Consider the following 16068-nt stretch of genomic DNA (forward strand, 5'->3'; position numbering starts at 1 on the left):
GGTCCCTCATTATTTTCTGAACCCCAATATTATGGCAAGCCACCCAATGAACTCTCTACATATTAAATTTGGCTCCTAGACCACAGTTCATTAGGACTGGCACAGGAAGAATGGCACCTACCTTTCCATCCTCTGATTAGTTGATCATATACCCATTCAAGTCAGGCTATAGTCTCCACTTTGGAGACCACTGAATTATAGGGCCTCAGAAGCTCTTTTACAAAACTGAAATTTTCTCTGATCTTCCCTATGGAGACATACATGATCCTTCCATTTAGTAATGACCTTTCCCATCTTTAGCTTCACATGGAACCTTGTTCATACCTCTCATATACTTGTGTATTACTTTTACTATTCCTTTTGTGTACATGTCATCACTCCTTGGGGGGGCAGGGACCTCAGGCCACATCTCTTTAAAGGTCATGTGGTTTAATGTTCACAAAATTTTGCATATCTGCATATTCACTTATATTCTGACTTTATATGCAACTAGAGATTTCTCCAATTCCTTAATGCCAGAAGGGAATCAATCCTAGAGTGGAAAGAGTAAATTAGTGAATTAAGGAGTCTCACATGACAAAGCCTGAGGTATGTTGGGGCAAAGTAATGTGGGTCTGGAAGTCAACCCAGCGAGGTCCATGGTAATACAAGTTGAGCTTGAAAGGACAGCGATGAAGAGCATGTCAAAATAACCATTCCTCTCAATTCTGAAATTCTGTGATTTTGATATTCTATAAATAATGAAGAAATTCAGATGTTGGGTGAGCAAATGCAAGAAAAAGACCAGAGGCGAGAGGCATGTCCAGAATCTGCCAGGGTCCTGAGCAGCAGGAGCAAACAGATCCAGAAGAATGGAGAATTAGACACTAAACTGAAGGGCAACAACAACCAGATACCAAGGAGGTCAAAGAAATTACTGATTAAAGAGTTTGTGCAATTTGCCACACTCAGTAAGCTGAGCATACCTTGAAGCCAGGGCGCAGCAGCTTAATCTTCCCCTAACTCCCTCCCCACTATTTCTTCAGCTATGCTGGTTTTGGACAGCTCCCATGGGGTAGGGGTGGGGTTGGGGGGTAGGGAGGTGGGGAAGTATACTAGGGAAGCAAAAGACATCTCTAAGGTCATTTTTGTCTGCTTCCCTCTCCACATACATTAAGGGAGAATGAAGCTAAAAAATGTAGTAGAACAATTAAAAAGTTAGACATTTGTATTTTAAATTCTCTGATAGTCTCTCTGAGATAAGGGAAACCTCAGAATCCTGCAAGAGTCGTCTTCTTCCTTGCAAATTGTGCAAGTCAATTTCCATAGCAACCAACTCCAAGGGATTAGCCAAATGCTTTTGTTGTATGGGAATATTATTATAGAAACATGAAATGTTTATGTTGGAAGGGACAGTAAAGGTCATCTAGTCCAACTCTCTGACTTTCCAGATGAACAAGCCAGAAAGGTGAGGTCACTTTTCTTGCTGTCCAGTAGCAGAAGTGGAACCAGAATTTGAACTTCTGACATCTCTCTAGGACCCTTTCCACTAGACCACAGTACAAGCGTGTCATATTAAATATCATTACAATAATAGGGTGACTTAGCAGTGGTTTATCATTTTTCATTGTTAAATAGAGATTTTCAGCCTCTCTATTATAATAGAATTTCATCTGTGGGAGGACATACACCTCATTGTCACACCTCCATGCTTTACTTAATGATCCTTATGTGTGAATTCCCACCCTTCTCCTCTTCACCTGTTAAAGGCTGACCCATCCTTTAAAACTTAACTTGAAAGAAGTTTCCTCCAGGAAATTTTCCCTGATGATGCCTCTGGTCATTAAAAAGACCACTGTAGACTTCTCACCTTAGAAGATTCTTCCACCCCTGTGATCTTGTCCCTCTGATGGGTGAACTTCCATATTGAATCTTTCAATCTTCTCCTGGCTCCACTCCTAATTCTTGAGACTTTTTCTTCCTCGCTAGTTGTATTTTTTTCTCTCCACCCTCCCCCCTTCCCAATACACACACATTTTACCTACCTTTTATATGTTGTCTTTCCCCATTAGAGCAGAAACTCCTTGAAGACAGGGACTGTCCATCTTTTTGCTTGCATTTCTATTCTCAGCTGACAGCACAGGGCCAGTACATAGTAAGTGCTTAATAAATGCTTATTGGTTTTGTTGCAATTAAAAACTTTCATTTTGGGGGCAGCTAGGTGGCGCAGTGGATAGAGCACCAGCCCTGGATTCAGGAGCACCTGAGTTCAAATCTGGCCACAGACACTTAACATGTATTAGCTGTGGGGCAGCTAGGTGGCACAGTGGATGGAGCACCAGCCCTGGAGTCAGGAGTGCCTGAGTTCAAGTCCGGCCTCAGACACCTAACACTTACTGGCTGTGTGATCCTGGGCAAGTCACTTAACCCCAATTGCCTCACTTTAAAAAAAAAAACACACACACACACAAAAAAAACATGTATTAGCTGTGTGACCTTGGGCAAGTCACTTAACCCTCATTGCCTCATTTAAAAAAAACTTTCATTCTTGGATCTCACATTGTACAGATCATGCAATACTGTATATTATAGCTATCTACAATGGCACCTTACCCCTCCAATAGACTGTAAGGTGTTTGAGGACAAGGGCTGTGCCTTATTGAAATTTCGTATCTCCCCCACCTCGCCCACCCCTACCCCCATGCCAAGCACAATGCTTTGTACACAGAAGATGTTTAATAAATGTTGTGGCTATGGTTCTATTTTCCTATGGACTGTGAAGTAAAGTTTTGATTTAATTTATCAAACCTTTATTAAGATACATACAGAGCAGGGGGGCGGCTAGGTGGCACAGTGGATAAAGCACCGGCCCTGGATTCAGGAGTTCCTGAATTCAAATCTGGCCTCAGACACTTGACACTTTATAGCTGTGTGACCTTGGGCAAGTCACTTAACGCCCATTGCCCCGAAAAGAAAAAAAAGATACATACAGAGCACTAGCCTAGGCACTAGAGGAGTTCCAGCAATTAAATAAGGGTTTTAGTCAGGCAAGGAGTAGCAGATGAAGGATTTTTTTTTTAGTAGTAGGAGGCATTAATCTGGCAGTGCTCTGAATGATAGTCTGGAGGGAGTGGGGTGCAACCCAATTCCATTCTTCTCCCTGGATTTGCCATGTGTGGTGTGGCTGTCATTTCATCTAGCATTTATTCCACTCTGTCAAGTCCGCTATCAGTGTGAGATAATGAACTGGCTCAATTAGACATCCGATGAAGTGAGATGAAAACATAACACTGGAGGAGAATGTTTCTGTTTTAAGCGAGCATCATATGACAGCAGTTTAAAGGCTTTTTAAAAAATAGTCCGAAGGAATGGCAGCCATAAGAAGCTGTGATTAAATAACCATTTGACAAGAGTGTTAGTGTTCAAGCAAAGGAAAGCAAAGCTAAGGCATTCAATTCTCTTGACAGGTAGCATATCAGAGTGGAGGCAAGTGACTCAAATCTGCTACCAACACTCACTAAGAGTGTGACCTTGGGCAAGTCACTTAATCTCTAAAAGACCCATTCCTCATTGTTTTCCTAAGGTTAATGATAATGGGACTACCTGCTGCACCAAGTGGTTAGAGGACTAAATGAAACAATACCAGTAAAGCACTTTGCGAGACATAGGAGGCACTTAGGTTGTAGTAAGAACAACCACAAAAATAGTTATAATTTGCATAGTGCTTACTATGTGCCAGGCACTGTGCTAAACACTTTATAATTATTATCTCATTTGATCCTCACAACAACCAAATATTACCCCAATTTTACAGATGAGGAAACTGAGGCAAACAGAGGTTAAGTGAATTGTTTGGGGATCACACAGGCAGGTGCCATTATTGTCTTCATTTTACAGATGAGAAACCTGAGGCAAATAGTGGTTAAGCATCTTGCCCACGGTCATAAAGCTAGTAAGTGTCTGAGGCTGGATTTGAACTCAGGTCTTAATCCAGCACTCTGGCTAGAGTCAGGAAAATCTGACTTAGAATCATGCCTCTGTGTTTCTTACTCTGAGGACTTCACCACTGAGATTCAACTGCCTTTACTCAGACTCAGTTTCCTCATCTATAAAATTGGATGTAGAATAGCACTGACCTTACAGACTTGTGTGAATCAAATGAGATAATGGATATAAAGCACTTTTTAAGCCTTAAAGCACTGTAGAAAGCACCATATAAATGCATATTGTCATTATCATTGTTACTATTATTAATCACAACTCAGAGGTCTCTATGACTTCATTAGCCACCACAGGGAGGAAGTATACTCCCTGGATGTTGCACCACTCGGACAAAGTTCTGTTCTCTCCACAGTAGTTATAGGTCTCCAGCTGAGTATAGACAGTCCAAGAACAGCAAATCGAGATGACTTTTCCTCTATCTCATGACTGCTTCATTCATTCATCCAGGTCCAAACTAATAGAATCTGAATTCCAGATCTTGATAACCCCAACTTAGATCATATTTTGATTCTTGCTTTTGACTCTGCATGGACTTCACACAAAACACCACTCCCCTGAGGCCCTTTGGGGATATGGCCACCTGCTTAGCTCTTGACCTTGGCCTGTCCTCACTTCCAACCTGGCAAAAGAGTTTCCCAACTGTATCTTCTGGCTCTCCACACTAAGCAAGGTACAATCAGCACCACAGATCCCTCTGAATCTCAGCCCTGGATGTGTCTAGAGGAACAAAGACTAACAGCGATTTGTAATTATCACTGAAGATTCCAAAGATACCCAGAGTCATTAGGAGGAACTAGGAAAAAAAAAATTTCTGTGATGTTAATATTACAGGGAGCAGAGCAGACAGGAGGGTTTTCAACTTGCTACCATATTGGAAAACCAGTTCAAAAGGGCCGCCAAGGCACTACCCAAAGAAGCAAGGTTGTCTTACGAGGCAACACTGTATAAACAATAATCTCTGAGTCCTAACTGAATGAAGTGAACAGACACTTTGTGAAGGGAAGCATTTCATTCAGATCTCCTGTCTTTCCCTCATAATACCATTCTCTGACTTGTTCCCTTTTGTGTGTGTGTGTATATGTGTGAGGCAGTTGAGGTTAAGTGACTTGCCCAGTGTCACACAGCTAGTAAGTGTCAAGTGTCTGAGGCTGGATTTGAACTCAGGTCCTCCTGAATCCAGGGCCAGTGCTCTATCCACTGCGCCACCTAGCTACCCCTCTGACTTATTCTCACAAACAAGACTTGAATTTTAGTCACAAATAAACCAGAGCAATTCATGTGACCACTCCCCATCTCCATTTTCTCATCTGTATAATGAAGCAGCTTAGCTTCAGATGAGCTCTATGATTCCTTCCAGCTCTATCATACAATGATACCTGAGTTCCAATCCTGCCTCAGACACTTAACACTTAACTAGCTGTGTGACCCTGGGCAAGTCACTTAACCCCAATTGTCTCACTAAAAAAAAAAAAGAAGTTTATGCTTTATTAAGTCACGCTGTAATAACTACTTGAGGCATATTTGAACCCAGGTCTTACTAACTCCAAGTCCAGTGAGCTATCCACTACTTCTGTCATACCGCCTCTCAATTCTGATCACTGTTTTTGATGAAAAGATAAAAAAAAAAAAGAAAACCATGTTTACAATTTAGCTTATGATTAAGGTTCCCTTGACTGTCATTTCTTTTTTGCCCAAAATGTTCAAATATTTCATAAGACTAGCATAAAACCACCCAATATGATGGCACCATACCCAGAGACCCATGTAGATTCCAATGACATGTGCATCAGTAATTGGGGCTTTTGTCTTATCTGCCTTGATTGTCACTATGCTTCCATTCCCAATAAACCATGCACCAGATTGCTAAAACAACTTAAATCTCAGCATGTAGAGAGGATGCCAACTATTCCTGACACTGGCTATGCATAAAAGCTGAATCTGAAATGGACTAGATTTCTGCTCACACTTTTTAATGGAAATTATTTCATTTTAAAGCCATATTGAGCTTACCACACATGAACGTTAAGTGACTAACTAAAAATAAAGAGCAGAACATGAAAATTATCCCAAGAAATTCAATTTTTCCAAGAATGTGTCTAAATAAAAGACTTTAAACTGAAACAAGAAAACATGGTCTTAAATATCCCTCCCAACCTTGGGTACAATCTATTCACATGGACAAATAAATCATATGTGACCATTTTTGCTTACTAAGGTTTCAACACAGAGTAAAGTCAAGATGTGAAAACAACATAAAATATTCATTGACTTCATTTGCTTTTCCTATACTAAAAAATGTTGAGAAGAGGAAGCAGAGGATAATGGACTAGAGAATAGGACTGGGGCTGGGGCAGAGGCGGAGGGGGCGGGGTCAAGTGACTATTTTTTTTCCCCTTGACTGCTTTAAATTCACAGGGCGATACTAGTCACTCACAGAATGGGAGATGGGAGAGAACTTGGAAGCCATTTCAGTCGATCCATTCCTAAACAAAAATTTCCTCTCTGCCCCAGTCCTTGCTTTAAAGACCTCCAGAGAGGAGAAAACCACTGTGTCCGCCACCCTCAAACCCTACAACCCATGTCCCCTTTTCTTTAATCTGACAAAAAGAGGAATAAGTCTAGCTCCTGGAAGGATACCACAGCGCTTATAAAGACAGATAGACCTACAGATGTGAAATATCTGAACTCTTGGAAAGAAAGGCACTACCATAGATAAATGAAGAATGTATTCTCTAGGGAATTAAAGCCCATACCTTTAAGAATTCCAGTTCAACTTCTTCTCCAGATAGGGGACCATGACAACGGTGCATTTTTGAGATCTCCAGTTGCACACAGGATGCTGTCATTCTCTCAATCATGCTTGCTGGAATATAGTCTTCAACCAAAAAATAATGTTTCCCCTGTGCCTATGGGCAATAAAATACAGAGGGAAAGGCTAATGATCAAAATGTGTCATAGAAGCCTGAACAGAGTAAAAATAAAACATTGGTTGAAAAATCCCCTATTCCATTCAATAGGACATCCTCAACCTAGCCCCGAGCCTGTTTCCTGAGGTGTATAAATAAAAGTGTCTACATGGACAGATGTTAGGGTTCAGGCCAAGCCAAGTAAGATGATTAGTGGCAAATGCTGAAGGACTAGCAAAGGGTATAGATCGCTATCTATCTTTTTCATATATAGGGCAAAGTGGATAAGAGTACTGGGCCTGGAGTCATGAGACCTGAGTTCAGATTCAGCTTCAGACACTTATTGACTGTGTTACTATGGAAAAGTCACAAATACATCTATTTGTCTCTCTCTCTTTAACTAAAATGAGGATAATAACACCATCTACTTTGCAGGATTGTTGTAAGAATCAAACAGCACAGTATTTGGGGGAGGGGAGGGAAGAAGGGAGGTCTGAACCTGTGATTTCATAAAGTGAACAAGTTCCTGGGCAAGAAACTCTGTCTATCAATGCAGATCTACAAAAGTTCTGTCACTTAAAATTTCAAGGTCGCCTGGAATGATGAGGTGGCAAGTGATTTGTCCAGAGTTACAAATCTGGGGCAGCTAGATGGCACAGTGGATAAAACACTGGCCCTGGATTCAGGAGGACCTGAGTTCAAATCTGGCCTCAGACACTTGACATTTACTAGCTGTGTGACCCTGGGCAAGTCACTTAATCCTCATTGCCCGGCAAAACAAAAACAAAAAACAAAAACAGAGTTACAAATCTAGTACATGCAAGAGTTACTACTTATACCTGAGATTTTCTGACTCAAGGCTCTATCCAGTATGTCATGCTGCCTCTGGCAGCTAGGTGGCCCAGTGGGGTTAAAGCACTGGGCCTGGAGTCAGAAAGACTCATGTTTCTGAGTTCAAATCCAGCCTCTGACACTTACTAGCTGTATGACCTCAGGCAAGTCACTCAACCCTGTTTGCCTCAGTTTCCTCATCTGGAAAATGAGCTGAAGAAGAAAATGGCAAACCACTCTAGTATTGTGGCCAAGAAAACCCCAAATGTGATCACAAACAGTTGGGCACAAATGAAGGGGGGAAAAAACTTAACAACAAATAAATGCCTCTTGAATGAATGAATGAATATGAATATGGACAACTGGGTTCCTAGGGAGAATATTTGAATCAGGCCGATGAATCCCAGACTGATATTTAGGGAGGTTGCAAGCCCACAAAGGGTCCAGCTTCCATTCTAATAGCTCATTCTTATTCTAATGGCTTCCATAAAGGCACTGATGTGGTGGGCCTGTAGCCAGCCCATCTGTGCTGTGATCAGAAGAGCTGCTATAACTAAGCAGCAAACACTGGAATGATGCCACACTTGAAAAGGAGAATAATAATAATAGTAATTGCTCACATTTCTATCACATTTGAGGACTTACAAAGCACTTTTTTCTCCCATAACAGTCCTGTGAGATAGGTAATATTTTGTTATGGGTTTTTATGGAATGGATAGGTTATAGAATGCTACGGTTAGAAATACCCTTGACCAAATCAAATCAGCAACTCTTAGGTAATTTATAGTCAGTTAGTAAATTTATTAAGCACATTGTGTATGCCAGCCACTGTGTTAAATGCTAAGGATTCAAAGAAAAGCAAGATGGCAGTCTTTGCTCTCAATGAGTTCACGGTCTAATGGAGGAGACCATATGCAAACAACTATGTACAAACTAGATAGATAGATAGATAGATAGATAGATAGATAGATAGATAGATAGATAGATAGATAGATAGATAGATAGTAGATAGATAGATAGACAGACAGATAGATGAATGTTTATATGTATATATATGTATATATGTATGTACACATACATATATACATACAGGGTAGGCCAAAAGTCACAAAGGAGTAAAATCTTGTAAGTGGTATAAATTATTGGAAAATAATTATCAAAAAATTATTAAAGGGGCATATAGGTGGCACAGGGGATAGAGCACCAGCCCTGGATTCAGGAGAACCTGAGTTCAAATCCAGCCTCAGACACTTAACACTTACTAGCTGTGTGACCCTGGGCAAGTCACTTAACCCCAATTGCCTCAACAACAACAAAAAATTTGTTTTAAGTTATTAAAACATCAGCCCCCTTAATGACTTTAGGCCAACCCTGTGTGTATTTGGTATTCATCAAAACATTCTTAATAATTTCACCAACCCCAGATGAATAACTTCTAGATAACATCAGATGTGTGTGTATACACACACAGAGATATGTATATATGTGTGCACATATATATCTATACATACATATACATATACATACACATACACATACACACATATACATACATACATATGACAAATAGGAAGAGGGGAGGTCCTAGTGTTAAAGGAAATTGGAAAAGACTTCTCAACACAGTGCCTTGCACATAGTAGGCACTTAGAGTTTATGGCACAAAAAAAATTAAAGTTAAAAAGAAAAAAAAGAAACTAGAGTTTATGGCACATAGAAGGCACTTAATATATGTTAATTGATTGATTGTTGGAGGCGAGACTTTAGCTGGGACTTGAGGGAAGCCAGGGGATGATGACAGAAAGGGAAAGGTCTTGGAGAGCCTAAGTGACTTACCCTTTCACATAACTATTAGGTATCAGTGCCATCATTCAAATGCAACTCTCCCCACTGCAAGTACTGTGCCCCTTTCCATGAAACCATTCTGTCTCTCTCTCTCTCTCTCTCTCTCTCTCTCTCTCTCTCTCTCTCTCTCTCTCTTTTTTTTTTTGGTGAGGCAATTGGAGTTAAGTGACTTGCCCAAGGTCACACAGCTAGTAAGTGTCAAGTGTCTGAGGTCGAATTTGAACTCAGGTCCTCCTGACTCAGGGCCAGTGCTCTATTTACTGTACCACCTAGCTGCTCCATTCTGCCTCTTCAAAACGCTGGAACATGAGGTCTCAGCAGGAGCTCCAATTCAGTTTCCAGCCTGCATCCCAATGACCAGAGTTAAATGTGAAATGGCCAAGAGTTCCTGTCATTTGCTTTTCTCTGACCTGTCTCCCAAGCCCCAGGGTTATCATAAACAAACAGCATCAAATGCATCTTAGAGCAAGCTCTAACATTGGAGTGTGCCCCAGTTGTGCAGACACAGGTAGGATTGACCTAATTGCAACTGTCATTTGGGAGAGGCTAGATAGGAATTAGATTAGAATTCAGTTTACAATAATGTCAGTTGTGTTCTGCCTGTCTCTCGATGGAGATCACTGAAAAATAAATAATACATGGCTGGGTTGCAATGTGCCGGGAGGACCCAACTGGATGAGGTTAGGGATCCATCAAAATACAGTCTCTGTGATATAATAGAAAGAGCTCTAGATTTAGAATAATATAACTTGGCTTCAAATCCAGGCTCCAAAACTTGCTACCTGTGTGACCTCTGACAAGTCACTTCCTCTCTCTGGGTCTCAGTTTCTTTGTGATAAAATGAGAAGGCGGGTCTTAATTTGAGGTCTTTCGTCTTTTTGCATGCTGCCGGTGCCTTTGGAAATACGGTAGAGCCTCTGGACCCTCTCTAAGAATATTCTTTTTGAATAGATAAGTAAAATGCATAGGATTACATAGGAAATCAATCATTTTGAAATATATTCATCAAAATATTCTTAATAACTTCACAGACCCCAGGTTAATAACATCTGGACAATGGAGCAGCTAGGTGGCACAGTGGGTAAAGCACCAGCCCTGGATTCAGGAGAACCTGAGTTCAAATAAGGCCTCAGACACTTGACACTTACTAGCTGTGTGACCCTGTGCAAGTCACTTAACCCTCATTGCCCCGCCCCCCCCCAAAAAAAACAAAAAAATCTGGACAAGATCATCTTTAAAGCTCCTTCAAATCTAAAATTTGTGATCTCAAGTAGAATCCCAAGTGGAATCTCTATATGACTGTCATGTCATAGATATAGGCTTCAGAGTCAGTTTTTTTCTATTTTTAGTAACCCACATCATCACCACCTAGAGCATACAGGCCAGTGTTGCATAGTCAGAATGAATGCATGAATAAACATAGAATTATTGCCCATGCCTCTGGACAATAGTTCCCAAATTCCACTTGTAAGGCTAATGCACCAAGCTGTAATAACATCTCATCGTTGCAGTATATACGTTCCTCCAGAATGTCTTTCCGGAGCTGGAGATAAAATTGATGTCTTGTAAAACTGTGCCTAGAAAAAAAAAAGAAAGAGAGAGAGAGAGAGAAGGGTAAATAAAATGATCAGATACCAGCAGCAGGAAGAGAAAGGAAGATGGAAAAGCTGGCCTATGAGGGTGTGATTTTAATTATTTAGGAAACACCCACTTGAGGAAATGCCCTCTACTAATATAAGTTGGCACTGTTTCTGCACCTTATAGTCTTAAAGAGAGTTGTTTAGAACACTAAAAAGTGGGGGGCAGCTAGGTGGCGCAGTGGATAGAGCACCAGCCCTGGAGTCAGGAGGACCTCAGTTCAAATCCGGCCTCAGACACTTAACATTTATTAGCTGTATGACCCTGGGCAAATCACTTAACTCCAATTATGTCACCAAAAATAAAAAAAAAAAAAAAAGAAGAACACTAAAAAGTGAAGTGATTCACCCAGGATTACACAACCAGTATATGTCAGAAACAAGATTTGAATTCGGGTCATTCTAGCTCTAAGGCCAAACTGTCTATTCACTATACCATGGCCTGCTTAGGAAAACAAACTTAAAAAACCTGTCTCTTCAGTCCAAAAAAAGTGAAGTCTGTGAAAGAATATGTAATTAAAACCTACAAATCCAATTCATTTCGACAAATATTTACTTTAATAATGTTTGGAGTCTATGATATCCTCCATGTGAGCACTCTCTCCGGGGCAGAAGAAAGACTCTCTTCCACCTCTGGAATGTACCCTTCCTTCCTCTGTTGATCTTTTAGAATCCTCCTCTCCCTTCATGTCCCAGAACAGGTACCACTCCCTCTGGGGAGCATTTCCTGATTTCTCCAGTGTCTAGTGCTGTGCCCCATGTCAAACTTCTTTGTATCACGTTTAAGTGTATGATTTAGCTTATAATAAGCATTCACTATCAATGAATTGAGCAATAAGAACACAGCACTCACTGGATAAGCTGAAAGTGGCTGACAAAGAATTTTATCCTCAAAAAGAGTGTGAAGTTAACAATGGTGGTTTTCTTCTTGCATCTGTCATTCCAGCCTTCTGGTGCCACTTCGTATAACTTGGTTTCATCGTCCAAGAAAAAGAACTCTTTACCTGAAATGAAAACACTCAGCAGTTTGAGAAGGCTCAATGGCACAGTGAATGAAGTTTGGGACTCGGAGAAAAAGAGGAGCTAAATTCAAATCCTGATTCGAACATTTGCGAGCTTTGTGACCCTGGGCAAATTGTTTAACTTCCCTCGGTCTCAAATCAGCATCTGCAAAATAATAGCACTTATCGCAAAGAGTTGTTGTGAAGATCAAAAGATAGAAGAGACATCAAGGGATTGGTACATTTTTAAATGCTATATAAAATTCAACTATGATTATTGTATGAATAGAAATAATTGTCAGAAAGAGTACGTCCAACCAAGTTCACACCACATAGGAAGGGCTGGAGTTACACACATACAATCTCTAGGAAGTCAGCCCCCATCATTATATGGTCCTGTCCAGGTATCCATATTAGGATTTAACATCTGTATAGGGGATACATATTTTTAAGAAGGAAGGAACGAAGGAACGAAGGAACGAAGGAACGAAGGAAGGGCTTAGAATTAGGAAGACTTATTTTACTGAGCTCAAATCTGGTCTCAGATACTTACTACCTGTGTGACCCTGCGCAAGTTACTTAACCCCATTTGCCTCAGTTTTCTCTTCTGTAGAATTGAGCTGGAGAAGGAAATGGCAAACCATCTCAACATCTTTGCCAAGAAAATTCCAAAAGGGGTCACAGAGAGTCAGACATGACTGAAAAACAACTCAGTAACAACATGTGCCAGGCACTGTGCTAAGTCCTTTACAAATATCATCTCACTTGAGATGTTTGTGAAGTGAGATGCGGATAAAGAGAAAATAGACCAGGGGAGAGTAATAAAATTGTTTTTAAATGTTGTATCTCTGCCTAGCTCTTAAAAACAGCTTTAAGCTTAGTGTAAGTATAGAAAGACATGACTTCTGTGTTAAGTAGAGGTAGACAAAAGAGGATCAGTATTATCATCCCCGGTAACAATGCTTAAAGGGGACAGCTAGATGGTGCAGTGGATAGAGGACTGGCCCTGAAGTTGGGAGGACCTGAGTTCAAATCTCACCTCAGACACTTACTAGCTGTGTGACCCTGGGCAAGTCACTTAACTCCAAATGCCTTAAAAAACAGCCAGGGCCACCTCCAGTCACCCTGAGATATATAGATATAGATATAGATATAGATATAGATATAGATATAGATATAGATATAGATATAGATATAGATATAGATATAGATATAGATATAGATATAGATATAGATATAGATATAGATATAGATATAGATATAGATATAGATATAGATATAGATATAGATATAGATATAGATATAGATATACCTTGCCACTGGACCCAGATGGTTCTGGAGAGATCAGTGCAAATTATGACATCACTCCGATGTCATGGTCCATTTTGAGAATGAAGGACAAACGAGAGCCAAGCTTAATAAAAGGAGAGAGAATTCCCTAATAATGTGGGAAATTCAAAAATAGAAACAGCTACATTAGGAGGGAGTGAGGATGGGAGGTTTTCAAACAGATGATGGATGACTACTTATCTGATCATTTTTATAGAGGATTAATACATCCGTTGTGAGATTGGACCAGATGAGCTTTAAGGTGCCTTGCAGTGCCCTGAAAGGAAAATAATTAGGGGATGAATTGGAAAATTATATCAAACTTCTAGCTGTCCTTTATATCCATTAGTGGACAGCTGGAAGGAAAACAGAATAGACTTAGAACAGTCAAACTGAAAAAGCTCCTGGTGAAGTTCCTGCCAAGATGACTGCCTGAATTGAGATAGGGTGTCCAGCCCCTTACGCCCACTCTGGCAAAAACCTGAAGATCACAAAAAATGGAGTAAGATCAAGAAATCTAATGAGAAACTCTTCCAGATCAAATCTGCACAAAATGTCAGCTGCACCACCCCCCACCACCACACCACTCCAGCAAAGCCATCTCCAGTACAGATAAACCTCCCAGCATGAACAGAGATGGGCAGGGACACACATAGCCTTTAATGCTCTGTGGTCAGAGACATCAAGAGTGAAGGGGTGGTCTGAGCTCCCCAGTTAGAAAGTGTCGGTGTAGTCAGAGAGCCATAGGGCGAGAATCTTCTAAGTTCCATGGAGTGGCAGCAGACAGGAAGCAGCAGGATATGAAAGCAGTACTCAAACCCAGACAGCCAAGGTCCCTTACACTCTGCCCTGAGACATGAGAGAGGGCCCTAATGATTTTAGTTTCTGAATTTCAAAGATCTGGGGGGGGGGGGGGGCGTGGCAAACCTTGCCTTTGAGGTGAAGTAACCATGAGAAGTCAGGGCATGACCAAACAGGACTGACCATTTCACCCAAGAATACAACAAGGAGCAGAGCTTGACCATGGCACAAAGTCCCATTTCAAGGACTAAAGCTATAGAGATGAGTAAATCAAAGAAAACATCAGTTTAGCATCAAAAACTACTGCAAATCTAACCCTATAATAACTGAAAGCAGAAATTCAGAGGGAGGAATTGGATGTTCTACACCTAGAAGGTTAAAAGAAGAAAAAATAAAAATAAAAATTCTTGAGGAAAGAATCAGAAAGAGAATAAGTAACTTAGGAGAAAAAAAGTACACAAGAAATGGAATCCCTGAAAACTGGAAAAAGATGAAACAGAAACCAATGATTCCATTAAATATCAAGAAATCTCACAACAAAATCAAAAGATTAAAAATAAAAGAACATATCTGATTTGGGGGGTGGGGTTAAGTGACTTGCCCAAGGTTACACAGGTAGTAAGTGTCAAGTGTCTGAGTTCAAATTTGAACTCAGGCCCTCCTGCATCCAGAGCCAGTGCTTTATCCACTGTGCCACCTAGCGGCCTAATATATCTGATTTAAGGAAAAAAAACTGACTAGAAAAGTGATTAGAGAGAGACAACTTAAAAATCATCAGAAATTCCTTAAATCATGATTTTTGTAAAGCCTGAATACTATAAAAATCATACATGAAAACTGTCCAGATCTATTAGAACCAGAGAGAAATAAACCAGAAGTAAAAAAAATACAGTGACCACCTCCTGAAAAGAACCCCAAAAGGAAAAGTCCTAGAATGTCATAGCCAAAATCCAGAGGTCCTATTTCAAATAAAAAATACCAAAAGCATCCAAAGAAGAATTGAAGGACTAATTCATGTAACTATAACCAGAATTATATAAGATATAGCAGGTGCTACTAAAAACCAGAGATCTTGGAATACTACATTCCAAAAGGCAAAAGCTATAAACTTAATGACCAAAAATAACATATTCTATAAAACCAGGTATAATCCTACAGGTGAAAAATGGATCTTTAATGGAATAGAGGACTTCTAAAATTTCTGATTAAAATACAAAAGCCAAGTAGGAACTTTGGAATACAAACACAAGAGTCCAAAGAAACCAAGAAAAATAAATTTTCTTGGGGGCAGCTAGGTGGCACTGTGGATAAAGCACTGGCCCTGGATTCAGGAGGACCTGAGGTCAAATCCAACCTCAGACACTTGACACTAGCTGTGTGACCCTGGACGAAGTCCTCCTTGCCCTGCAAAAACAAAACAAAACAAAAATAAATAAATAAATAGATTTGTGTGAACAATTAGAAAAAGTCATATGTTGATGCAATGTTGACTTTCTAGTAGGAAGAGAAGAAAAAAGTATACATTCAGAACCTTATTATGAAAGGGCATTGAGGGTGTTAAACAAGAATCCAGGTGTGGGGGGCACGGGGGAGTACAGAATTGATTCTGTTTAAGGACTTGAAAAGAGGAAAAAGAAGAGAGAGTGACCACCAGTGTAGAAAAGAGGAAGAAGGAAATGGAACTTGTTGCTTATCATTACCGGTTATGTGAGAAAAATAGATAAATATAGAAGAAGGGGT

At 40.2% G+C, this 16068-nt stretch overlaps 1 protein-coding gene across 1 annotated transcript in view; it reads right to left on the bottom strand.

Annotated features, from left to right (window-relative positions):
* FRMPD2 (FERM and PDZ domain containing 2) overlaps nt 1-16068 on the bottom strand; it is a 315586-nt gene that overhangs the window by 244425 nt on the left and 55093 nt on the right. Inside the window, exons 11-13 of the mRNA XM_043980068.1 lie at nt 12051-12201; nt 10993-11137; nt 6735-6887 (exon numbers count right to left, since the gene is read on the bottom strand). Of these exons, the coding sequence (XP_043836003.1) occupies nt 6735-6887; nt 10993-11137; nt 12051-12201 (449 nt within the window). The remainder of the gene's footprint in view (nt 1-6734; nt 6888-10992; nt 11138-12050; nt 12202-16068) is intronic.

This window comes from Dromiciops gliroides, chromosome 2 (assembly GCF_019393635.1).
Source record: "Dromiciops gliroides isolate mDroGli1 chromosome 2, mDroGli1.pri, whole genome shotgun sequence".
Lineage (NCBI taxonomy): Eukaryota > Metazoa > Chordata > Mammalia > Microbiotheria > Microbiotheriidae > Dromiciops > Dromiciops gliroides.